At 39.3% G+C, this 27,434-nt stretch overlaps 1 protein-coding gene across 2 annotated transcripts in view; it reads left to right on the top strand.

Annotated features, from left to right (window-relative positions):
• Nucleotides 1-7,676, top strand: part of PREX2 (phosphatidylinositol-3,4,5-trisphosphate dependent Rac exchange factor 2) — a 208,401-nt gene extending 200,725 nt beyond the window's left edge. For both annotated transcript variants that reach the window (XM_032610542.1, XM_032610541.1), the window contains exon 39: nt 4,010-7,676. In XM_032610542.1, the coding sequence (XP_032466433.1) occupies nt 4,010-4,055 (46 nt within the window). In that variant the 3' untranslated portion in view covers nt 4,056-7,676. The remainder of the gene's footprint in view (nt 1-4,009) is intronic.
• The last annotated feature ends 19,758 nt before the right edge of the window (nt 7,677-27,434 follow it).

A 27,434-nucleotide genomic window follows, 5' to 3' on the forward strand; every position in this document is an offset into this window, starting at 1 on the left:
AGATGTCAGGCACTTTGATAAAAGCTAGGGATAAAGACATAATCCCCTCTACCAGTCAGGGAGGTGTCACAGAGCAACAACTGAATAAAATGAAACTAGTGTACAGTGTGTGTGTGTGTGTGTGATAAAAAACCATGACAGTGCAGCCACTATGAAAAACAGTATGGAGGTTCCTTAAAAAACTAAAGTGGAACTACCATATGATCCAGCAATTTCACTGCTGGGCATGTATCTGGAAAAAACGAAAACACTAATTCGAAAAGATATATGCACCCCAATGTTCATAGCAGCGCTATTTACAATAGCGAGACATGGAATCAACCCATGCCCATCAACAGACAAACTGACTTAAGAAGATGTGGTATATGTCACACACACACATTGGAATATTACTCAGCCATAAAAAAGAATGAAATTCTGCCATTTGCAACCATGTGGGTGGACCTAGAGAACGTTATGCTAGTGAAATTAGTCATACAGAGAAAGACAAATACTATGTGGAATCACTTACATGTGGAATCTAAAAGATAATACAAATGAATATGTATATAAAACAGAATGAGACTCACAGACATAGAAAACAAACTTGTGGCTACCAAAGAGGAGAGGGAAGAGGGAGGGACAAATTAGACATACAGGATAATAGATACAAATACTATATATAAAATAGATAAACAACAAGGATTTATTGTATAGCACAGGGAACTACACCCATTATCTTGTAATAACCTATAATGGAATAAATCCACAAAAATACTGAATCACTATGCTCTACCCCTTAAACTAACACAATACTGTAAAGCAACTGTACTTCAATTTAAAAAAAAGAACCATTACAGGAATGGCACAGATTGCCATGGGAACACAGAGAAGGGGCACATAACTCAGCGTAAGGATGGAGGGGAGGGGTTGCAGAGTATTCCTTCCCCAGTCAGCATGGTAATCAATGTCTTCCTCAGCTGATGCAGTGACACCGATGCCTAGAGAACACGTCACGTTCTGAGAACTACACCTAGATCTCTATGACTGATGGTTGGATGTGATTTAAGAATGATGCAGGGTGAGGCTGGAGACATAGGCAGGGACTGGATCAGGAAGAGACTTGTGCAAGATATTGAAGAGTCTTGATTTTAACTTGAAGACAATAAGGAGCCATTAATGAACAATCTTTCTGGAAGATTTGGATTTTAGAATTTATGTCTGGCAAAATTAGGAGGAGCCATTTGGGAACAACTAAGACTGAAGGCAGCAGATGCTTTGGACACTAATTGGATGTAGGAGGTTAGTGAAGAGGAAGACTGTAGGAGGACCACCAAATCTTTGGCTTGGATGACAATGGTGAAAGGTTCTAGTCACTGAGATAGTAGATGGAGGAGAAAGAGCGTGTGTGGGAAAGATGATGAGCTTGACTTGGTGGTATGGCAGTAAAGTGCAGCTGGGCATCCATGTGGAGATGTTTTTGATACAAATGAGGTTCCTCCTCCTTGTAACTAGCATATATTGACTGGCCAGAACAATGAACATATCTTCACCAAGAACCAGATATTACATTCCAGGTGTAATGGCGCCCTGGTCTTATTTTCTATTGCATTACACACTTTGGAAACTACTGTGTAATGAAAATTTGATTTCCTTTATTTACATACTTGGGAGACAGCATATTGTAGTGGTTAAAAGTGAAAAAAATGACTTTGGGGCCCGTTCCTGCCAGGTGACCTTATTTAGTCAGGTTATTTATCTTCTCTGAGACAGTTTTTGCCCGCTGTTGAATTGGGAGAACTGCCTTGGGTCAGAGTGTTATTGATAATTTAGCCTTGAATAGAGGCATTCACTTTGTGGTCTCCTTTAACACGGGTGTTATTTGTGCCATGTAGAATGATGAAGGGCATGATCTATAGACTGAAGTTGGGAAGTTCTATTCTCTGCAGACTTAAATTGGGGCTGGAAATACCAGCTCCAGGATGGCTGCCTGAGCCCAACAGGAAAAGGAGAAAGTGGACCCAGAAACAAACGTGTTTCATGCAGGGCCCGATGTGCACGAGTGGGATGTGAATACGGCAGGGGCTCCAAAATGTTGGGCAAAGTACTCCCGTGACCTAACTCTTTAGCTGACAAAAAGCAGATGCCTCCGCAGAGAGCAGAAGTCCAACTCGTACCTATTACATTTGACTTACAAACTTCATCTGCCTGTGCTCAATTCCCGAAGCCCCACCATTTCCATGACAGATGTGTCTGAACTCAGATAACCCTGAGTTACTTCCAAGAAGCCTCCCCCAAAAGCCGCATCTGCCCAGCTCTGCGGTACTTTATTAGGTGATCACAGGGCGTAGCCTTTTCTCCAACTTGCGAGACAGATATTGCAAAGACTGCTCTACCCAGTGGCATTAGTTACGCTGTGTGGAAACACGCAGTGCAAGGTAATGGAAAGTGACGTCTTAGCCCAGATCTCAAGGCTTAGGACATTTGCCACCCAGCTGACTGTTCCTGTTCTACCTAAGTCCACTGTGCCTCTTCACTCATTAAGCAGCACTTTCAGGGAAATAAAATGATAGAAATAAAAGAGGAGAAGAACTTTCCCATCATTCTATTATTCCAGCACTGGGAACGCAATTTGAAGCAACACCATATCCTTCAGCTGCAAAAGCAGCTTTTAAGAATATCAGCTCAGTTTAGTGTATTCTTTTCTCCAGGAAGGATGAAATAAGTTTTCTGATGTGAGATGTCCTCATTTCAGCGTTCATTTTCTTCCATGGAGATGACATGTACAGTATTAACCACCTTCCAGACTCCAAAGGCGGTAACTTCTCTGTGTTTCCAGAGTAGGACAGTTCATTTTGTTAACAAGGTTTCTAACTCGATATTAAATCCTTTTCATTCTCTCCCCTTTGATTTCGAATGACCATGGGATTAAATGTGGAAGGGAGAGGAAATTTAAAATTTGATAAATTTGTCAACAACTCATTTAAAGTGTGTTCAATTTCATCTGTAAAAGAGTGAGTCACTGCAGCAAGTCCTGGGTTTGGAGTGCTTTTAAAATGGAGCAAAGTTGAAATCTGCACCTTAAATTTTTAGATCATCAGACAAAGCTCTGAAGTAGGACCAGCGTGGCCGCGGGCATTCCTGAGGACTACAGGCTTACAACCAGCCACCTTAGATCAGCTTGTATTCTCTCAGGTTCTGCCTTAATAGTGAGTGTGCCCTGGGTATTACCATTGCAGTGGTTATATCCCCCTTTATTTGAGTTCTGGAGTTAGGATTCAACCATTCAGAGAAACGTGGACCACTAGAACTTGTATAATCCTACTAGTTCAGTCCCCTGAGCTTTGCCTTCATGCCGTATGGTTTCAAAAAACTAGACCTGCGATGCAAAGAGAGAGCATCTTGGAGCATCTCTGCCAGTTCCAATGGATTCCTTAGTCCACTTGAATCTCCACCTGATTCTATTGACAGATGAGTGACAGTGTGGGCAGAGCTGGACAGGTATTCCTTAGGAGACACCAGGTAATCGTGCCTTGATATTCAGACCTCAGGACTGTGCCACATCGGCCTAGCCATGACCAGCTGCCAGCACCCCCAGGATGGCACAGAAGGAAGCAGATTTCTAAGACAAGTCAGAAAATCAGTAACCCGTAAGAGGTAGATGCTGTCTTGCTACAAGATAATCGTGATAGACATGATGGTAATTATCTCCTAGAATTCGGAGAGTCACTTTTGCTACCAGCAAGGTGAGCAGCCTGGGTTGGCAGCACTGCAACAGAAGCAGCTGGTGTAAAAGCGGCAGCATCAATAGGCATCTAGATGTGCAAAGAGACGTTGGTGTTTTGTAATAACAGAACCGGAATTTTGGAGTTTGCTAATGCACAGGCAAGTTTTAGTGAAATTGGTGACATGATCGTGACTGACTCCCAAACCAAGAAATTATTGTCAATGTATTTGTTAAACAAATAAAAACATGTCAAGCAATGTCAATATGCCGGGCTGTTGTCACACCTTCCCATGCCTTTTGTAGGCTGTACAAGCTGTGCGAGCCTCCGCCCCCAGCTGGAGAAGAATGAGGAGACTCTCCAAGGAACCGGGCAAGCAGAAGCTTCTGAACACTGGACTAGACAAAGGATGTGCTGGCTAAACATTCTCCACTCAACATTAAAAAATGGATTTTTTTTCTCCTGGTCTTTCATCATGGTGTAAATAACTAATGTTCAGCTTGCACGTAGATATTTGTGCTGGAAATGGATGGAAGTCCATTCAGACAACTCAGCTTCACAAACCGATCTTTCATGTGTGTTAACGTGAATGATCCATCCCTGGAGATTACATAAAAAAATATCAGAGATAAAACATTAACCATTGTGCCTCCTTTCCCATTTATTAAAATTATTGTATTGTGTTTTCTTTCCTCTTCTCCAAATGGAGCACGTTATGTTGGATATTTCCGTTTGAAGAAGTCTGTCATTGAAGAAATGTGATCACACTTTCCAGATCATCACACAGAAATGTGACAGACAATAGAGACTGGGTGTCTTAGGTTTTCTGTCTCCCACTTGCATCTGAGAAAGTAGCCTGCGGGTGAAAGGTGAAGAGCATCCTTTACTCTTTCTAAGGGAGTGTTTCTCAGTAGAGGAGAAGAGAGCTGATTGAGGTCTCCAGCAAGACCTTCTTCCAGCTGCTTTCAGGGACCCTTTATGCTCCTGGACAGTTCCAGGGAACCATGCTGTCCTTGGCCTCTGAAGTGGGCGTGGCTTCCTTGGGCGATGAGTCCTGATGCTGTGCCGTAGGTGTCCAGGAGATGGAGAGAGGCAGGGATGGGGGAGGGTTGGAAGGAAGACTAGGGTGAAGGAGGGAAAAATAAGCTTATTTTAAAAGTCAACCTTTAAATTTGAAAGATACCTAAAGCTCTTATTTTATTAAAGGCTTTGATATGAGATGTCAGACTCCTAAAAGAATACACCATGCTGAATGTTTTTCTATCAAGGTAATATATATATAAGATGAGAAAATAAAGCTTTATTTGTTGAACTTTAAAAGGACTGTTAGAGACCTTGATAATTTATGAAAGTACAAGGTGTATTCTGTTTTCATGCTAAAGTTTACATAGTGTTTATCCTTTCTACATGATAAAATAACATTATTTTTAGCATAGTGAATATAGTAATATTGATTTTAAATCTGTAATTTTCAAAACAATTATGCCCTTACTGTGATTGTGATACTTAGGTGGATTTAGATTAATTGCTTATGTGAAATGCTTTTCATAACTAAAGTACATACAAACCATTATGAAATTTTAATTTATGAAATTTGATAATAGTTTTCAAACACTTATTAAACAAACTTTCATCACTAGCAGTTGTGTATTGAATAACAGAAATACCGCGTTGCATATACATGAGGCCTTCATATACCGCGTTGCATATACATGAGGACTTTTATATACTGGTCAAATTAATAACAAATGTTATTCAGCACAGAAGCACTTAAGACTTTTATGCTAAGTACACATCTATAATGAAAAACAAACCAACATCAGAGATTTCAGAGAAAAAGTTGAACACTTTGAATTTAATGAAGATATGACCTTAATATAAATATCGACATGAAACATATTCTTCACTTTCAGGCGTTTAACATTCTTGATACTATTGCAAGTGATCCTGAAGGTCCATGAAATTAGTAAATTGTGATTTTCCTGTACTGAAATTTTGATTACATTTAACACAGGGCTAATGAGTGAGTAAAACTGATTAACTAGCAAGTACTTTTCATGTTGTCATTACTGTTTGCTAATCACTACCCTAGAAGTAGTGTTCCTTATTAGAGGCATGAAGAGATCACTTAAACATTTCAGTCGTACCTTGCTGTTTCATCGGGGAAAACCATCTGCTATTGTAGTATTTACAAATTAGCATATTTTAAGATCAAATCTCTATATAATAGGGTTACTTAATATTGTTTTAAGGGTTAAACATGGTGTAAGTGTACCATCTTATCAGAGTGCTTGGCACTCATTAAAATCTCAGAAGTTAGTGATGACTTAATATTACCATCAGTCACTGTGATTTTTGATTGTAATAAAAACTGTAGCTAAAACCTAAGTAATTTCTACCTGCCAAGCAATACCTCCAGGTGCTTCACCCATACTTTGTTGTTATTGCTTCATTAACCCTAATGGTGATCTGAGATGATATTCTTTGCATCACCCCCATTTTACCGTTGAGGAAGTAAAACAAAGAATAGTCCAGTGACTTGCCCAAGATCACATGGCTGACAAGTGGTAGAAGCAGGATTTGAACCCAGGAAGTCTGTCTTCTTAATACATTGTGCTGCTTTTCCTTATTAATATAGGAAATGTAATATTGCCAATTATTTGTTAGTAAAGTTGGAGTTATGTGTGGTGTGGGCCATTAAACTATACATCTTATACTGAGAAAAAAGTGAATTGAAATGTGTAAAATGCCTTTAATATATGGAAACCATAGGATTCCCTGGACATTTTACCATTCTGGATACACATTATGAGGTAACCCAATGCTGTTGCAATCTGAAAAAACATGATATATCCTTCATAACTGAAGACAACAGTTTTAGATATGCTTTGAAAGTCTGGAATAGTACATGATATAAAATTTGACTATGATTCCAAAACAGTGATAACAGTAAAAAATGTCTAATGAGTGAATTAATAAAGACAGCTCTTCAGCACCATGATGTACCTCTGTGTGACGTCGGACATTTAACTGACCTTGAGTTTTTAGATGAGATCGGGTATGTTCAGGGTGGTATGACCATAGACTGGCCTTGAGTTTTTAGAATGGGTTTACCTCAATGCTCACATACTCCTCTGCAAGCAGTGTACCTTTAAACATTACAAAAGCCTGCTAACAGTTCTTCCAAGTCCTGACGACTTTGAAGTTCTGAGTTTGGACATCTGCCTCTCTCCACCTAAAAGGAAAGGTCACACCTAGAAATTTTCCTTCTTAATAGGGGACTGATTCATAAATACTTGTTAACTAGTCATTCATGGTCAATAAATCTTAAACATTCCATCATATCTTATAAAGTTTTCTCATTAAGTATTCCAAAATTTAATATATTATTGAAAGTGTGAGTAATTTGAAGAGACTAGAATTTTACATCTACTTTCATTACATTTAACAAGAAAGAAAGAAAGAGGGAAGAAAGGAAGGAAGGAGGGAAAGAAAGAAAGAAAGGAAGGAAGAGAGAAAGAAACATGGAGGAAGGAAGGAAGGGAGGAACTTTTGTACTAGTTTTACTTATATTGGATATGTAATTTTGAATTTAGAGTATAAGCTTTGTTTTATGAACCAGTATCCCCAATTTGGAAGTCTCACACTATTTTCTGTCTTTTCAAATCATATTCTACCAGTGGCTTAGATTCACTGTGTGTTCAGTGGCCACTGTTATTGCAGCAACAATGTTCCATTTAAAAGTAGGTTAATTTCTCATGATACTATAATACATATGACATTATATTGATATTGGTTCTGACTCTACTAATTTAAATTTTGTGATAGTAAAATTCAGAATGAAATGATACTGACCTTGGCACTAACTGTAAAAGCCAAGAAAATGAATGGGTAAAAAAATCCCTAGGGGATATTAACTCATTTAAGAAACCAAACTACTTTCAACCCTTTGGACACATTTTAACAGCAAAACTAATGTTTATTGACTTGGAAGCATTCAGTTGAGTTAGTTACTCTATGTATTTGAAAATAATAAATTTGCAATTAGAACACCAAAGTATTCTTTCGTTAGTTCATGTAGATCTTTGCCTATGTAGCATGATTTGGTGCAGAATAGAGGGCATACTTTTTATTCATCTATATTTTCAGTAAAACATAAGATTGAAATTTAAAATGATCTTAAGTCATCTTCATTTACATTTTACTTAAAGGTCATTTTTAGATTTTCTTCACTAGCTGTATTTAGTAATAAACTAACCTTTATCGTGTGACTAAATTGCTTCTGAATTTTCAAAAACTGTGTTTCATTTTTAAAGGCTTATTTTTAAGCGAATTATCATACAAAATTATACCTCAATTACTTTCCCAAAGTGAGTAGTAGTTATTTCATTAACATGTTTATATATTAACATTAACCAGTTTGCCAAATGAATTGTCAGTTGCCCTGCATAAACATGAAAGCAAAAGCTTTGGAAACGATTTCGGATGATCTGAACCTCGATTAAGAAAAATATTCTGAACTTTATCAACTTTTTTGAAGGGTTAGGGATGAGCCTCAGAAAAGTTTCACCCTTGATGAAGTAGATGAGGTGGGGTAAAGTTCCAGCAGGCATCTGGGCCAGGAGTGGGCTTAGGCTGGTTCCTTTTACATACAGTGGCCATAACCTTTGTAGGTGCTGTGATTCCATAATAGTTATCATGGTTAGTCTTTTGTTTTCAAAACTTTTACTACGTAAAAGCTTTGCTTTTAACAGTGATCTCAGCGTTCATATTGCCAAGCTGTGCTATGCAGACACATGGCCTACTTCACTCAGGATAGCTTGCTTCTCTCACTGAGAAGAGATGTCTGAAGTCTACTAGGTGTACTAAGATAGATACATATATATACACACACACATATATTTATAATGTTTTGTTTTTACGGTAATACATTATAAAACTTACTTAGATTCTTCTGTCTTATTTTGTATGAAGGTATGAACTATATAGTTGTTCAATATGTTGAATGTCTGTCTAAATATGCCGTAAGCATACCTGGTAGGCCATCTTTTGATCACTGGCACTAGTTTGCTGCTCCATCTGGAGTCTATTGACCTGGCTTTGCCGTCAGAAGAAGTAGCCAATTACGAACAAAATTGTTGAATTCTTACATGATAGTTCTAGTTTGAATAGCTAATTTGGGGTGCAAACAACAGAATAAATGTTATCCACTCATGTGTTCATTCAACAAACGTGTTTGAGAATTCACTTTGTAAAAGGCACAGCCAGTGGGCCTCATTTATGTGTTGCGTGTATTTGGTTCAAAAATCTTGACAGTATCTCCGCTGTGTTAATCTCCTCTGTGTCTTTTACTTGGAATGATATTATTTGTAACACAAACCTATTCTAATACAATGTATGTATATATACTGTGTGAAGTCAAGAATGCTAAGTAAGTAAAATGCCCTAGAAAAAGTACATTTAAATTTGAGTATCTAATGCCTCAAGCAAATTTACTAGAGTTTCAGATGAATATATATTTTTGTAACTGCCAAGTAAATGAGTAGAACATAGCTTTTTGTTTAAAAAATATTTTTATAAGTATTCATTTACACAGTATTCATTATTTTCAACATTAAAATATCAAATTGGTTCTATAAATAGTGATTCTTTTGAATATATTCATATTTAACATTGTATAACACCCAAACTGTAATGACAATTTCATCCAAATATATTATTATAGTAGTCTGTTTTTCCTTTGTAAAATATACATGTAACATAGTTTCAATCACTCAGTATTTTGTGTGTGTTAAAATGATCAAGTGTATTATGTATTTTATATCATTTATTTTTGTCGGCATAAAAAGACTATATGCCGTGAGCATACCTGGTAGTGTATAAAACTGCAGCAGAACAGTAACATTGTATCATACATGTCAAAAATAATAAAGAGAAATCTAGTACGACCATCTCAGTTTCTATCCATTTAAATTTAATTAATTTCTGTTATGTTCTCACCTGTTTAGGAGACACAAATATCCATGAAACAGAGCTTTTCACCCTTTAAGAATTCACAAGCTCAGTAGAAGAAATTTGATAAACATGTGAAACAAGTCTACAAGTATGAACCAAGGTGAGTTGTAGAGACAGTGACTGTTAGAAAAAGAAGCTAACTATGAGCAGGAAAGCTTCATGGAAGATAAGAGACTGTGTGTTCCCTGAATTAACTAGCCAATCTACCAGGGTTTATTCAGTACCTGTTATGGATAAGCCCCTAGCCTAGTTGCATAATATATGCAATTATAAATACATATAATTCCCAAACTCTGCAGTTAAAGAACTTGGTATATATCAATGATTAACGCAGTGCACAAACCAAAATTGTAACTACCAACATAAGGCAATACACACTAATACAAAATGAGAGGTAAGACAATGAAAAATGGGTACTATAGAAATTCGAGGAATTTATCAATAGATTCAATCCAACATCTCTTTATGGGACACCTAGGAATTACTTATCAGGTACTGAGCTAAGCTGGCTGTTTAATCCTTAGAAACATATATAGCTATTGCACATGTGGAGTTTACCGTCTAGAAGGGGAAGACTGACAAAAAAATACAGAAATAATGAGAGATGGCTAGGTCAGCTTTCAGCATGTGTAAGATTAAGCAATGGAAGAAGGGAATGCAACCTTTTTAACAAAAACATCATGCATACAGGCAAGATGCAAATGTGCCAGATATTTTGGTGAGTTGGTGAGTAGATCAGTTTGGATAGAGGATTAAGATTTGTGAATGTGGTAACTAATGACGTTGAGCTTTTATCATGTGTTTTTGGCTATTAAAATAATGATTTTTTAGGAACTGTCTGTTTAGATGCTTGTACATTTTTACTGAGTTTGTTGCTTTTTATTATTGCTTTATAAAGTTCTTTATATACCAAAAATCAAAACAAAAAAAGATTTGTGAATGGAATTTGATAGGGATTGCATTGAATCCCATAGATTGCCTTGGATAGTATAGTCATTTTAACAATACTGATTCTTCCAATCCAAGAACACGGTATATCTTTCCATCTGTTTGTGTCATCTTCAGTTTCTTTCATCAGCGTCTTAACAGTTTTCAGAGTAAAGGTGTTTTGCCTCCTTAGGTAGGTTTATTCCTCGGTATAGTATTCTTTTTGATGCAATGGTAAATGGGATTGTTTCCTTAATTTCTCTTTCTGATCTTTTGTTGTTAGTGTATAAAACTGCAGCAGATTTCTGTGCATTGATTTTGTACCCTGCAACTTTACTGTAATCATTGATGATCTCTAGTAGTTTTCTGGTAATGTCTTTAGGATTTTCTATGTATAGTATTGTGTCATCTGCAAAGAGTGATAGTTTCACTTCTTCTTTTCCAGTTTGGATTCCTTTATTTCTTTTTCTTCTCTGATTGCTGTGGCTAGGACTTCCAAAACTATGTTGAATAGAAGTGGAGAGTGGGCATCCTTGTCTTGTTCCTGATCTTAGAGGGAATGCTTTCAGCTTTTCACCCTTGAGCATGATGTTAGCTGTGGGTTTGTCATATATGGTCTTTAAAAATGTTGTGGTATGTTCCCTCTATACTCACATTCTGGAGAGTTTTTTGTCATAAATCGATGTTGAATTTATCAAAAGCTTTTTCTGTATCTATTGAGATGATCATATAGTTTTTATTCTTCAGTTTTTTAATGTGGGGTATCACATGGATTGATTTGTGGATGTTGAAAAATCCTTATATCCCTGGGATAAATCCCACTTCATCATGGTGTATGATCCTTTTACTGTATTCTTGGATTTGATTTGCTAGTATTTTGTTGATTTTTGCATCTATGTTCATCAGTAATATTGGCCTTTAATTTTCTTTTTTTGTGGTATCTTGACTGGTTTTGGTATCAGTGTGATGGTGGCCTCATTTTTTCACAGAACTAGAGCAAAATATTTTTTAATTTGTATGGAAACACAAAAGACCCCAAATAGCCAAAGCAGTCTTGAGAAAAGAAAAAAAAATATGGAGCTGGAGGAATCAGGCTCCCTAACTTGAGACTATACCACAAAGCTACAGTAATCAAGACGGTAGGGTACTGGCACAAAAACAGAAATATAGATCAATGGAACAGGATAGAAAGCCCAGAAATAAACCCACACACCTGTGGTCAATTAATCTATGATAAAGGAGGCAAGAATATACAATGGAGAAAAGACAGCCTCTTCAATAAGTTGTGCTGGGAAAACTGGACAGCTATATGTAAAAGAATGAAATTAGAACATTCTCTAACACCATATACAAAAACAAACTCGAAATGGATTAAAGACCTAAATGTAAGACTGGATCCTAAAAAACTCCTAGAGGAAAACATTGGCACAACACCCTTTGACATATATCACAGCAGTATATTTTGCATCCGCCTCCTAGAGTAATGGAAATAAAAACAAAAATAAACAAGTGGGGCCTAGTTAAACTTAAAAGCTTTTGCACAACAAAGGAAACCATAAACAAAATGAAAAGACAACCACAGAATGGGAGAAAATATTTGCACACAATGTGGCCTACAAGGAATTAATTTCCAAAATGTACAAACAGCTCATACACCTCAATATCAAAAAACAAACAACCCAATTAAAAAATGGGCAGAAGATCTAGACATTTCTCCAGTGACATACAGATGGCCAAGAGGTACATGAAAAGATGCTGCCCATCGCTAGTTATTAGAGAAATGCAAATCAAAGCTACAATGTGGTATCACCTCACTCTGGTCAGGATGACCATCATCAAAAAGTCTACAAACAGAGCTTCCCTGGTGGCGCAGTGGTTGAGAGTCCACCTGCCGATGCAGGAGACATGGGTTCGTGCCCCGGTCTGGGAAGATCCCACATGCCGCAGAGCGGCTGGGCCCGTGAGCCATGGCCGCTGAGCCTGCGCGTCCAGAGCCTGTGCTCCGCAACGGGAGAGGCCACAACAGTGAGAGACCTGCATACTGCAATAAAAAAAAAAAAAAAAAAAAAAGTCTACAAACAGTAGATGCTGTAGAGGGTGTGGAGAAAAAGGAACTCGCCTATACTTTTGGTGGGAATGTCAATTGGTACAGCCACTATGGAGAACAGTGTGGAGGTTCCTTAAAAAACTAAAAATAGAGTTATCATATAATCCAGCAATCCCACTCCTGGGCATATATCCCGAGAAAACTATAATTTGAAAAGAGACATGCACCCCAGTGTTCATTGCAGCACTATTTACAATAGCCAAGACATGGAAACAACCTAAATGTCCATCGACAGATGAATGGATAAAGAAGATTTGGTATATATATACCCATGGAGAATTAGCCATAAAAAAGAATGAAATAATGCCACTTGCATCAACATGGATGGACCTAGAGATTATTATAGTAAGTGAAGTAAGTCAAAGACAAATATATGATGTCACTTATATGTGGAATCAATAAAAAGAGATACAAATGAACTTATTTACAAAACAGAAATAGACCCACAGACATATAAAGCAAACTAATGGTTACCAAAGGAGAAAAGGGAGAGGGGATAAATTAGGAGTTTGGGATTAACATGTACACACTACCATATGTAAAATAGATAAAAAAACAAGGATCCAGTATATAGCACAGGGAACTATACTTAGTATTTTGAAATAACCTACAATGGAAAAGAATCTGAAAAAGAATATTTTATATATATATATATATATATATATATATACTGAATACCGTGCTGTACACCTGAAACTAACACAACATTGTAAATAAACTATACTTCAGTAACAAAAGATTTGTGGATGTGATTAGAGAGAGATCTGGATAGAAAAGAAGGTTGAATCTGGATGCTATAGGTCTCTGAATGCCAGACTAAGAAGTCTGGACATTTTACGTGTTACAAAAATTGAGATATCTAGTTCATAACAGTAATAAAGAATTATGAAATCCCAGTGAGGAGTTTGAAAAATGTGTATGTTGTTGACTGTATAGGCTACCTCATAAAAGTGAAAAGAAATAATCATTGGTGGAAACAAAAATCAATAACTAAATTTGACCTTTTGGATATTGCTGCTATACTGAGATTGCAAATATAATGCAGTCATAAGAAGAAAATGGAATCAACAAGCAGAGGCTATTTGTTTTAGAACAGCGTTCCAGACACTGGTGTTCCAGAGATGCTATTAGGTGACACACACACACACACACACACACACACACACAATGTATTTTGTGGTTCAAATAGATTTAAGAAACACAGAGTTAAGCAGATTTCTTTATCATAGGATAAAGAAATCTGACCTTTTAGTGTACTTATGAAAATCATGATTTTGGAAGAGAGAGGTGGGATGTTGTGGTTCCCAGCTTACCAGAAGATAGGACATGTTTCATAGAAGATTTGCTAATATTTTCTTAGAATACTAATATTTGGCAGAGCACAATGTGGGAAAACTCTTCTAAAAACTTCATGATAACACAAAGGGGAAAAAGGTAAACGAGAGATGGAACAGCCATTTATCACCTGGTTGGGGGTAGGGTGCCATTAAGGCTTAAAGGAAGAACTGACAAATATTTTTTTTTTGGTTATCTATTTCTTAAAAAATGTTATTGCAGTATAGTTGACTTGCAATGTTGTGTTAGTTTCAGGTGTACAGCAAAGGAACTGATAAATATTGACGTAAATGAACAGTAGCAGTAGATTAGAATTAAAATCAGGTTGTGACATTGTCACCATTCTTCCATGTTCGGGATAGTAGGGGCTCGGATGAACTTATTCCACAGAGAAATGCAGATGGCTCCTCTCCCTGTAATATGATGGGACGTTAGGGTAGAGGACATTTTAGTAAGTCAACAATTGGCACCAGTTTGCCAAGTTTTCTGGACTAAATTTGTAATTCTCCACGGCCATGTCCAGGATGTCTTGTTAAGATGACTTAAAGGTAAAAGACCAATTTTCTCTTCACAAAAGGTATTTTAAAATATGTTAAGTGTGGGGTTTTCTAGACTGACATTGGTCTGCCATTTGAACATGATCTGAATGCAGTAATACAAATATCTCACTGATTTTCTGAAGCTGGGTCTTGATAATATGAACCCGCAGGTCATCTCCGAGATGCCTTGGGATCAGGAATTTTCCAGTGAACCCTCTTCACTGTTAATTAAAGTGAACGAATGGGAGAAAGTTTCAGTATAAAACTGTCTAGAAATTCAGCAAGTCGCAGAGTTCCTCGACCCTCTGCCCTCAACTCACTATCTTGCTTTTACTTAGGAGAGTCCTGTGAATTCCTTGTCAGAAAAGTGATAAAATATATTATTCCAGGGCTGGGTGCTCGGAGAAAAAGGCAGTGATCACCACATGATATAGTAGAGTGTTCTTTTTAGGGCACTTTAGTGCAGAAGGATGAAGACAAGTGGGGATATAAATGATGGTCCAAGAATGACTAAGGACATCCAGGGACAGATTGCCAGGAAATATTAGGTCTATTAAAAACTGCTGCCACTCAAACTGCCCTCACGTTGACTCACTGTTAAAAATGTTTATCTCAGTCAGAGGTTAGAAGTTAAGACGTTACCTAACTTTAGCAATGGGGTATCTGGAACAGAAAAAATTGGCTTGATGATGATATGAAAAGTCTTTTCTATACAGACTTTGAAAAACTTATTTGAATTGTACAAAATATTGGTTGGAAGGTTAGCCAGGATAAGCTTTTTTTTCCCACTTTTCCCTAATTTAGGTGAAATTCACGTAACATAAACTCAACCATTATAAAGTATGCGATTCACCAGCATTTAGTACTTTCTCTATGTCGTGTGTGCAACCGTCACCTCTGTCTAGTTCCAAACATTTTCATCCCATCCAAATAGGTTTTTATTAAATTAAACTTTTGAGATAATTGTAGATTTACATTTTTGACAAAGTTGCAAAAGCAATTCAATGAAGGAAGGACAGCCTTTTCACCAGATGGTCCTCGGACAATTGGACATCCATAGGTAGAAAAATGATCCTTAGGGCTTCCCTGGTGGCGCAGTGGTTGAGAGTCCGCCTGCTGATGCAGGGGACGCGGGTTCGTACCCCGGTCCGGGAGGATCCCACATGCCACGGAGCGGCTGGGACCGTGAGCCATGGCCGCTGAGCCTGCGCGTCCGGAGCCTGTGCTCCGCAACGGGAGAGGCCACAACAGTGAGAGGCCCAAGTACCAAAAAAATTTTTTTAAAAATTAAAAAAAAAAAAAAAAATGATCCTTAAACTCAACGTTATGCCTCATACAAAAATTAACTCCAAATGGATCATGGACCTAAGTGTAAAACATACAATGACAGAACTTTTAGGAAAAATATAAAATAAAATCTGTGGGATCTAAGGCTAGATAGAATTCTTAGACTTGACACAAAAATCATGATCTATAAAAGGAAAAATTGATAAATTAGAGCTTACCAAAATTTAAAGCTTTTTCTATTTTAAAGCCTATGTGAAGACAGTAAAAAGACAAGTTCCAGACTGGGAGAAAATAGTTTCAAACTAAATATTTGACAAATTACTAGTGTCTAAGAATATGTAAAGAAGTCTGAAAAAAGCCCGTTGCAAAAGATTTCATACTGTATGATTCCATTTACATAGTTTTCTTAAAATGGCAAAATTACAGAAATAGAGAATAGATTAGAGAGAAGTGGACAGGAAGGAAGTGGTGTGGCTATACAAGGGTGACAAGAATGATCCTTGTGGTGATGGAAAGTTCTCCATTTTGGCAGTATTAATACTGATATCCTGGTTATGAAGCTCTGCTATACTTATGCAAGACATGACTTTTCAGGGAAACTGGGTAAAGGGCATTCAGGATCTCTCTGAAATATTTCTTACAACTGCATGTGAATCTATAATTATCTCAATAAAAATTTCAATTAAAAATATAGAATGAGGGGCTTCCCTGGTGGTGCAGTGGTTCAGAGTCCGCCTGCCAATGCAGGGGACACGGGTTCATACCCCGGTCCAGGAAGATCCCACATGCCGCGGAACGGCTGGGCCCGTGAGCCATGGCCGCTGAGCCTGCGCGTCCGGAGCCTGTGCTCCGCAACGGGAGAGGCCACAGCAGTGAGAGGCCCGCGTACCGCAAAAAAAAAAAAAAAAAAAAAAAAAAATATATATATGCCTCTCAAAATGGTAGCTTCAAAGGTAGCTTTATTAGTAAGGAAAATATATTCCTGAAAATGAAATCACATTTTGAGATAAGGGCTAATAAGCATGATAATTTCTTCCTTATTCTTTCCTCCTCCTAGCATTCTTTCATTCAATGATTCAGAAAGTCATCTGCACGAATTGAGCACCCACTATGTGAAAGCTTGGTGCTGGAATTGAGTACCCTGCCGCCCTTCGGGGCTGCTTGAGGAGCTCATATTTTCAAGGTGTGGCAAGCCTGTGACCAGAGGAACAGTCTAGTACTCTGATTCAGGGGGCCGCTGCAGCAATTAATAGCTGTGTGACCGAGGGCAACCTACTTCTTTGACCCTCAAAATTCTCTGAGCTGTAAAACTATAATAATCATGCCCCTTACTTCACAGGACTGTAGCATGTATTAAATGAGATAATGTAGGTAAAAGTTTAGCACTGAGCCTGTCGCCTAGAAACACCCTATAGTATTCACTAGATAACAGAATATTAAATGTTATAAAGTAGAGCAAAGTTAGGGGGAAGGACCTATCCTCCATTTCTTCAGACAGATGGCTTATTTGGGGAATAGGAAGATGGGATTGGAGGGGTTAGCTGCCCTTTGAAAGCATGGTATGCCATGTAAAGGAGTTTGCAGTTTATCTTGCGGGCGATGCTAGACCTTTGGAAGTTTTCAAGCAGGTCAGCAAATGAAATGATCAAAATAGCTACATTCGCAGCAGTGCGGTTAGAAGGCTGTTAAAATAAACAAAACCAAGTTTCTCAGAGTGGGATTCTCAGACCAGGTTCATCAGAGTTTCTTCAAGGATTAAGCTTAGGGATTTCATTTTAGTAAGCTTCTCAGGTGATTCTCTTTGCACTTTGGGATTTGAGAATCGCTGGTCTACAGGAAAAGTGATGGAATTCTTAACAAAAGAGTACCACAGAGAATAGAGAAGAGGAGTTCTGAGAAATACATAGGAGGTATATTAACAAGATGTGTTAATTCACTGGATGTGAGGAAGCAAATTAAAGGAACAAATCAAGGACATCTCCAAAGGTTTTAGCTTGGACAATTGGCCCCCATAATAAGGGAAGGCAGGATGAGTTGCAGTTTTGAAAGAAAATAAAATATAGTTGGCCCTCCATATCCACAGGTTTCACATCCACAGATGCAATCAGCTAGAGATCGAAAATATTTTTTTAAAATTCCAAAAAGTTTCAAAAAGCAAAACTTGAATTTGCTGCATGCCAGCAACTACTTATATCGCATTTACAACTATTTACACTGTATTAGGTATTATAAGTAGCCTAGAGATGATTTAAAGTATACAGAAGGATGTGCATAGGTTATATGCAAATACTGTGCTATTTTATTGAAGGGACTTGAGCATCCCAGGTTTTCATATGTGTGAAAATCCTGGAACCAATCTCCCATCAATACCGAGGGACAATGGTATATGCACCTTGCAGCATGTTGAATTTGAGGACATCCAGGTGGAGGTAGCCAGTAGTCCAACTAAAAACATCTGTATGGATTTTAAGTAAAAGATGGGGACTGGAAATCTAGGAAATATGTGAGAATAATAAGGCAAGGCCACCTGCAAGAACACATGGAGTTAGAAGACTAGAAAGCTGAGTATAAAATTCTGAGACACTAAAATTTAAGCAAAAGTAAAGATGCTGTGAATGCAACCCAGAGGAAATATTTTAAGTGGTTGAGAGGAGATTCAAGAAATAGGGTGGTCATGGAAGTCAGAAAAGTAGAGTTCAAAGAGGGAATTGCCAAATGATTCATTGATTTTAAGTAGATTGAGAAGTAAAAAGAACATTTGACTCTTTATTTATTTATTTTTTGCGGTATGCGGGCCTGTCACTGTTGTGGCCTCTCCCATTGCGGAGCACAGGCTCCGGACGCACAGGCTCAGCCGCCATAGCTCACGGGCCCAGCCGTTCCGCGGCATGTGGGATCCTCCCAGACCGGAGCACAAACCCGCGTCCCATGCATGGGCAGGCGGACTCTCAACCACTGCACCACCAGGGAAGCCCTGACTCTTTAATTTTTTTAATTTTCTTTATTTCTACATGCTTCTTGTAAGATCAAAAAAAAATTATAGTGATTAATCTCACCAGTGCCCACTGTCCATCACCTTTATATATGTATTACATAGATTATATAATATTGATACCTGTATTGACCCTGTTCTTTGAGTATAAGTAATAGAGAAAGCAAAGTTTGAGTGACTTGAACAACCAAAACAAAACACTAAAAGGATACAATGAAGTTGTTAAATGTTTTAGGACGATCTGCTGGGCAGGACCAGCCCTCAGGATTAAAATGTCATCAGAAATTTCTCTTCATCTCTTCACTTTGCTTTCCTCTGTTTCTGCTCCTTTCTCAGACCATCTCTCCCTTAGTGATAGCAAATTGGCCACCAGCATCACTAAGCTTATATTTCACACAATTTACCACCTGCAGTTGAAGAGAACTTACCAAAAGTGCTGCAGAATTCCTGCACTGCTTTTGATTGGTTTAGTCTGAGTCATGTGACTTCCCTTAAACCAATCACTAGAGCCAAGCAGATTCTGTACTCTTATTGGCAAGACTGGAATTACACTGTCTCTCTCTTAACTAATAGTGGGGGCTGTCAGAGGATGCCCAAAAGAAAATCAGGGTGATGTTACCAGAAGCAGAAATGGATTCTGGGCAAGCATAAACAACTGATGGCTTTGAGAATAGTACTAGTCATGTACCAATCTTAATTACACGCTTTATCTTGCATTGACAAGTCTATTAGTGTATTTCCTCTTCTGTAAATCTCCTGATCTTTTAAAACTAGTAGTTATCTTTAAAAGAGACACTTGGTCCAGAAGACAGATTACAGTAGGTTATATATTGAGTAGAAAAGGAAAACAAAGGTCACTTTTCTTATCAAGTTGATGGAAAGGAAAGGAGCTATAGTTTGAATAGGAAGCAGTACAAAGTTTTTTGTTTTTGTTTTAGCTTGTAGGCATGGGATCAATGAAGATTTATTTCTCTGTTAAGAATGAAAATGCTAGATTTTTTTTCCATGTAGCTATTAGGTCAAATGCTTTTCACGATAAGCATATATAAATATACATGTCTTGGATTTGTTTTATTTGGCTTTGGATCCTGGGGTCCATTATTTAACTGTAAGTCTCCAATGTGATGTTAACCTCGGGAGAGGTTCCCATGTGTTTTGGGAAAATGTGTTAAGGAGTCCCAATGCATATTTGGCAAATTAAGTGAGCCGAGCAGAGCTTCATATTTTATATCAGACATTATCCAAGAGTTGAAAAGTTATCAGTGTGGCTAGCTAAAGAATTTAGATACATTTTGAAATTTTAATATTTAAATCGCACACATTATTGTCCATAGTATAAAAGTATTCTTAAAAAGTAAACCAAATGAAGAAGGTTGTTGGTACACAATCTTGTATTCAGATCTAAACAATGTGTGGAGTGTGTAATTCTGAGCTTATTCCCTGACCATTCTCTCCCTGCTTTGGAGATAAAGTTAAAAGTCAGAGGTAGAAAAACTAGATGATTATTACCAGGGCAGTACTCACTGTGTGAGTTAATAAATAAATATCACTGGCCTTGAACTTCAACTTTAAAACTCAAATCCAGAAAGAAATATGACTTGTGAGTAAAAGAAGATGATGAAGGGCCATCACACAATGTTTTCACATCTGACATTATAAATCATGAAGACATGTAAGAGGCATTGCCTTTAGCTTTTCTCAAGTTTCTGGGGTACATTTCAAGCATCTTTTGGAGTGACTTCAACCCACTGTCACTTTATTCCTCAACTAGAGGAGAAAAGGAAAAGGGCCGTGATTAAGTTTCATTTTTCCTAGGACCATTTCATCAAAGTCTATGACATTAGCTAAACAGAGTTATCAGATGCCTGAGCCCCGGGCGACAGACTACAAGTGATGCCAAGTTCATCATTAGAGAAGAGGCAGAGTGAAAAGTTATCCGAAATATCTTATATTAACATCATGGGAGTAATGTCATTAGAAATGTTAAAGTTGAATCACATCTCCATTTCCAGTATCAGAATTAGTATTATGTTAAGTATAGAGACAGTGGGAAATGGCATGCCAGAAAGGAAGGGTATGGTATCAGTAAGGTAATGTATATTCTACAGATAAGGCAGTGCTAATTCTATGATTGGCATAAAGAATTTTCCTGATCTTAGATGACTGAGTGGTGGGGCTTAGGGGGTTGTATTGCCCATGGCTTTTATTTTCTGCATTCTGATGTTTTGACATCTGGGGCCTTACTGACCCTGAAGACTGCTCCTCCCAGGGTGACCCAGCTCCTTGTGAGAGTAAACAGCTCACCAGCTACAGTGCTTTTCAAATGCAAACCAACCAATCCAGGGCCCATATCCCCACCATCTTTTTTATCAGGCTCTCACACTTGGGCCCCTCTCCCCCTGCCCTACTCACTGCAGGGCCAGGTACCAGACAGCTAGGGACAGCCCCTGCAACCCAGAGCCTGCTGCTGTTGCTGAAGCAGCCAGTCCAAGCCTGCGTACCCTGCCCCACCTGTTTCATCTCAGAGAAACAACAATAAAGGCTCTTGTTCTCATTTTCCCTCCTCCTCCTCTGCATCCTGACCAACCCTGGTGCTTCCCCTTTTGTCCCCCGTATGGCATGGTGTACCTCTCCTCTTCGGAACTGTAACAAACTATCTTTTCTTTTTTTTTTTTTTTTTATAAATTTATTTATTTATCTTTCACTGCGTTGGGTCTTCATTGCTATGCGCAGGCTTTCTCTAGTTGCGGCGAGCGGGGCCTACTTTTCATTGTGGTGCGTGGGCTTCTCATTGCGGTGGCTTCTCTTGTTGCAGAGTGCAGGCTCTAGGCATGTGGGCTTCAGTAGTTGTGGCTCACGGGCTCAGTAATTGTGGTTCGCAGGCTCTAGAGCGCAGGCTCAGTAGTTGTGGCGCACGGGCTTAGTTGCTCTGCGGCATGTGGGACCTTCCCGGACCAGGGCTTGAACCCGTGTCCCCTGCAGTGGCAGTCAGATTATTAACCACTGCTCCTCCAGGGAAGTCCCAAACTATCTTTTCAATGGCAATCATGTCCTGGTCTGTCAGCCTTACCATCCCCAAATAATAATAAAACCTATCTTTAAACAGGGATGGGGGTATGAGAGGTGGCAGGAGTTAATTTCTTCTTAGGATATCTGATACACTGACAGTAAAGCTCTGTTGGATGGTCAGATTGTTCCCAGTACCACTTTGTGACAGTCCTGGCAGAGTCTCTCACTTTTAACTGCTTGAAGGCAGGGGACACCAAAACTTAACCAGCGTCACCTACCGTACTTCAGAGTCCATCAGCTTTAGGCGTAGAACTGCGTGACATTTTTCCAAGAGAGCCAGGACTCATTCTTTTTTTAAATCATGTAGTGGGTTAATCTATATGTGGGGAATAGGGGTCAAGTGGTAGTTCCTAAGTCTAGCTCACCATCAGAGTCACTCACAGAATCAGAAGACAAAAACGTACCTTTTCTCAGGCCTCCCCCCAGTTTCACTAAGTAATTCTGGTGACTTGCCAGGTTTGGAAACTCTTAAGAGAATATAGCTTAAACCAGTGCAACTTAAACTTTAATTTGCTTATACATCCCCTGGAAATCTTGTTGAAACACAGATTCTGACTCACTGGGTCTGAGTGGGGTCTGAGATTGCATTTCTAGTGAGCACACATTTTGAGCAGCAAGGACCAGCACTCAGTTTACCCAGAGGGGCCTTTAAATATAAAGATTCCTGGGCTTCCCTGGTGGCGCAGTGGTTGAGAGTCCGCCTGCCGATGCAGGGGACACGGGTTCGTGCCCCGGTCCGGGAAGATCCCACATGCCGCAGAGCGGCTGGGCCCGTGAGCCATGGCCGCTGAGCCTGCGCATCCGGAGCCTGTGCTCCGCAGTGGGAGAGGCCACAACAGTGAGAGGCCCGCGTACCACAAAAAATAATAATAATAATAAATAAAAAAATAAAGATTCCTGGGAACTTGTCTGGAGATTCTGATTCATCACGATGGGCTGCACCTGGGAATCATCTCAGATAATTTTATCATCAGATTACTTTATCATTTAGGATACACCAGCCTAACGAAAATATCTGAGAGTCATACAATAGTGACAATAGCCATAATACAAAGAATTTATTTTTTTTTTATTTATTTATTTTTTGGTAAACGGGCCTCTCACCGTCGTGGCCCCTCCCGTTGCGGAGCACAGGCTCCGGACATGCAGGCTCAGCGGCCACGGCCCACGGGCCCAGCCACTCCGCAGCACGTGGGATCCTCCCGGACCGGGGCACGAACCCGTGTCCCCTGCATCGGCAGGCGGACTCCCAACCACCGCGCCACCAGGGAAGCCCAAGAATTTATTTTTTAATGGTATGTATTAGCCCCCTCTATGTACCAGCACTGTTCCAGGCTGTGGGGCTAGCATGATACATTAAAACAGGAATTCTTGCTTCCCATGAAGAGGGTGGCAAATGAAAGAGTAAACTTCCCAATAGATAAAATAATTCCACAGAATGGTAAGTGCTTTGAACATGATAAAGCACTGTGGTAAGGAGACAGCATCCTAGAGAGTTGCTGATGGGCAAGATAATAGCAAACACGACAGTAACTGTGCTAAAAAGGGCACTTAGCATCTGGGAAGCAGATTTTACAAGTCAGGAAGTGTTGAAGCATTTTGCCTGCATGATTCTGTTTCCTTCCCACACCGAACTTAGGACAGATCGACTATCATCTTCATTTTACAGGTGAAGCAGCTGAGGCTTACAGAAGTGTACTAACTTGTCTTTTAAATTTTTAGTTTTAATTGTGATGAAATAGCCATAACATAACATTTACCATCTCAACCATTTTTAAGTACACAGTTTGCACACATTGTTGTGTGACCAATCTTCGTAACTGTTTTTAACGTTGTAAAACTGAAATGCCATACTCCTTAAACACTAACTCCCCTCCCCCCTCCCCCAGTCCCTGGCAACCATTTTTCTACTGTCTGTCTCTAACAATTTGACTGTTCCAGGTACCTCATACAAGTGGAATCATACAGTATTTGTCTTTTTGTGACTGGTTTATTTCACTTAGTCCAATGTCTTTAAGATGTAGCATGTGATAGAATTTCCTTTGTTTTTACAGCTGAATAATATTCCTCTGTATGTATGTGTGGCTGAACCACACTGATGCCCTTTGGTCAGCTTCATCTTAGGCCCATAGTGCCACCCCCTCCCTTCTCTGCATGACTTGAGTGTTAGACTACTCACAAGGAATGCACCCAAGCCAGACAAGTTTCCTATCAACTTTTCCCCTTGCCTACATCTGATATGAAAACTGGAAGAATGCCTTTTGCTGACACAGGTGGTTAAGGGTCATGAGACCCCCCCGGGAGGAGGAAACACTCCCATTTCCAGTCAGTGCAGATGTGCTTCTCACTTGGTAGTCAGATTCCATTGGCCTCCTTAAATCCTCCTGCAGCCCTTTGGGTGGTGCAGAGTGCAGCTGAGAAAGCCCCTGGATTATCACCCACGCGCTCCTGCCTGCATGTAAGTTCCCCGCAATGCACTTCATAATTGCACTTTATGGAGTTGCCTATTTCATTTCTTGGTCTCAAAGTTCCTTCTCAGTTTGGAGGCTATTAATCAATATCTCCACCTCCCTGCAGTGTATGTGCCACATTTTGCTTGTTTATTCATCTGTTGATGGACACTTAGGTCGCTGCCGCCATGTGACTCCTGCAAATACGCTGCTGTGAGCGTGGGTGTAATAGCTGGCCTTCTTGCCTGTTTTCAAACACATCAAACTGACCAAGGTCCTTCTTGCCTCACGCCTTCATTGCTAGTTCCCCTTCCAGGAAGGCCTCTCCTCACATATTCTCCTGGTTCAGTCTGACACTTTGCTCAAGTCTCTGCCGAATGTTACCTCCAAGGAGAAGCCTCCCCTGACAACCCCATGTAAAACTGTGCCTCCCCGGCCTCATGTCTGTGATTTCACTTTGGTTTATTTTTCTTCAGAGCACTTGTCAGTACCTGGCATTGTATTATGTACTCTGCTTGTTTATTGCCTGTCTCCCCCTGTCCACAAATATTACCTCCAAGAAAGCAGACTTTGTCTCTTCCTATAACGTTCTATCTCTAATGCCTAGGATAATACCTGGCAATGAGTAGGTGTAAATATTTATGAATGAATGAATGGATGATGGAAGGAAGGAAGTGGTGAAATAAAGTATTTGAATCCAGACACTCTGCTTCCAAGGCCTTTGCAGGGGTGTTGGATGGATGGGGCATGGAAGTAGATCTTCTAGATGGAGGGAAACTTGTGGTGGGGATGAGTAGTATCAGTGATGAGGTTCTAGAAGTATCATCCAGCTGCTACAGGTAGAAGAAACAGAGCCTAAGCATAAGAAATCAAAAGTGAAACAAAATCCTTAGAGTGGGTGGAATAGTGGCCCACAGAAGATATGCCCATGAGCTAGCCTCCGGAACTTGTAAATGTAACCTTACTTATAAAAAGGATCTTTGAAAATGTAATTAAGTTTAGAATCTTGAGATGTGATCATCCTGAATTATGTGAGTGGATCCTAAATCCAGTGACAGATTCCTTATAAGATACAGAGGGAGATTTGAGACACAGAGGAGAAAGACACGTGAAAACAAGGCAGAGACTGGAGTTATGCAGCCACAGCCAAGGCGACTCTTGGAGAAGCAACAAGGAAGGATTTTCCCTAGAACCTCTGGAGGAAGCCCCTCCCTGCCAACGCCTTGATTTCAGACTTCCGTCCTCCAGGTCTGTGAGAGAGTATGTTCCGGTGGTTTCAGGCTACCAGGTTTGTGGTAATTTGTATGACAGCCCTAGGAAACTCATAAATCCTACATTTAGCAAATCAGAAGCGATTAGGAGTGAAGGCTAGAGTTTGGCTTTCCTGCTGGTTCTAGGACCCAGTTGAGCCACGTTGAAGACAGGCCTTAAGGCACCAGGGGTACTCGCAACCTCCTGACTCTGCATATGTGACCTGACTGGCTCTGGCACTGCACAGGGCAACGTGGGGCAGTGCCCTCCCTTCGGGCTTCTGGGTGAGGTGGGCTGTGTAGAGCCAGCAAGGGCTAACTGCACCGCAGCGTGAATAAGCAAGCTCTCTCAGCTGCGGTTTCCACGGTCTGTACAACTTTCTGTGGTTTAACCAAGTGACAGAGGATTGTAAAATGCAAAATATACCTACCAAAAAAGAAAACATCGTGGGGAATGAAAATATCCCCCCAAAGTCAATTCTCCAAATGATAAAAAAAAAAAATTCCCATTTCTAAGTCTTTATCAAGTATATCCAACATTTTGCTCGGTGAAGAAGCGGCCTTTTTTTCTTTCTCTCTCTTTCTGAGATTTTGAAGAGCTCAGAGAAGAAGTTTATTGAGATGCATTTAGATAAAGTTCTTTCCCAAGACAGGAAGATGAATTTAATAACCTACTGCAGTCCCTTATAGCCTTGCACTTCTAAAATCTGCTCAGTGCCCATTTATCCTAAGCCAATATTTCATATAAAAATTTTAAGCCTTTGGAGTTATAATCACCTCAAACAAAGCTATAAATCTTCTGCATAGTCTTGCTTAGTATTTCATATAATAACTTTGAATTCCAGAACTTTATATTTATTATTAGAATTTAATTTTGTTTTATGCTTACACTAGCTTAATAATAGTGTTGGGATTATAAAGCAATAGGAAAAACTTGTTACTATTTTAATAAATACTAAGCTTTTAACTTGTGAAATTCTCTCAACTTTTTCTTCTCTAGCCAGCACATGGGCTTGTGTTATGGCGGTTTGCTATAGACGGAATGTTTGTGTCCTCCCAAAATTCATATGTTGAAACTTAATCCCCAACGTGATGGTATTTGAAGGTGGGGTCTGTGGCGTGAAGCCTAATGATGTGAGTGAAGCCCATATAATTAGGTCATGAGGGTGGAGCCTTCATGAATGGGATTATTGCCCTAATAAAAGAGGCCCCAGAGAGCTCCCTCTCCCCTTGTAGGGTGCAGCAAGAAGCTGGCTATCTGTGAACCAGGAATCAGGCTCTCACCAGACAGCGAATCTGTTGGCTGCTTTATCTTGGAGCCTCAACCTCTAGAACTGTAAGAAATAAGTTTCTGTTGTTTATAAGCCACCCAGGCTCTGGTAATTTGTTGTAGCAGCCCAAATGGACCAAGACACGGTTCTGCTTGGTCAGAAACAGACACAGAGCAAAAGCCTTGCCCATCACTACAACAGTTCCCACATTGTCTGTAGTTGTGGGTTCTCCAGGAAAATTGTCTGTTTTCTCCAGGTTTCTCTAAGAAATCTTCATGTGGAATAGTGGAAAAAAACAAACAACATACATACATACATATGACAAGAATTGTGTACAAACACCAGCTAACCAGATACTTTGGCCAAGTCAACCTCTTTTACAGTATGGATGTGTAAATTAAATAAGATGATGTAAAATGCTTAAAACAACTCCTAGCACATAGTAGTATTTAATATATGTTACTTTCCTCTAATATATCCCTTTTCCT

This window comes from Phocoena sinus, chromosome 17 (assembly GCF_008692025.1).
Source record: "Phocoena sinus isolate mPhoSin1 chromosome 17, mPhoSin1.pri, whole genome shotgun sequence".
Lineage (NCBI taxonomy): Eukaryota > Metazoa > Chordata > Mammalia > Artiodactyla > Phocoenidae > Phocoena > Phocoena sinus.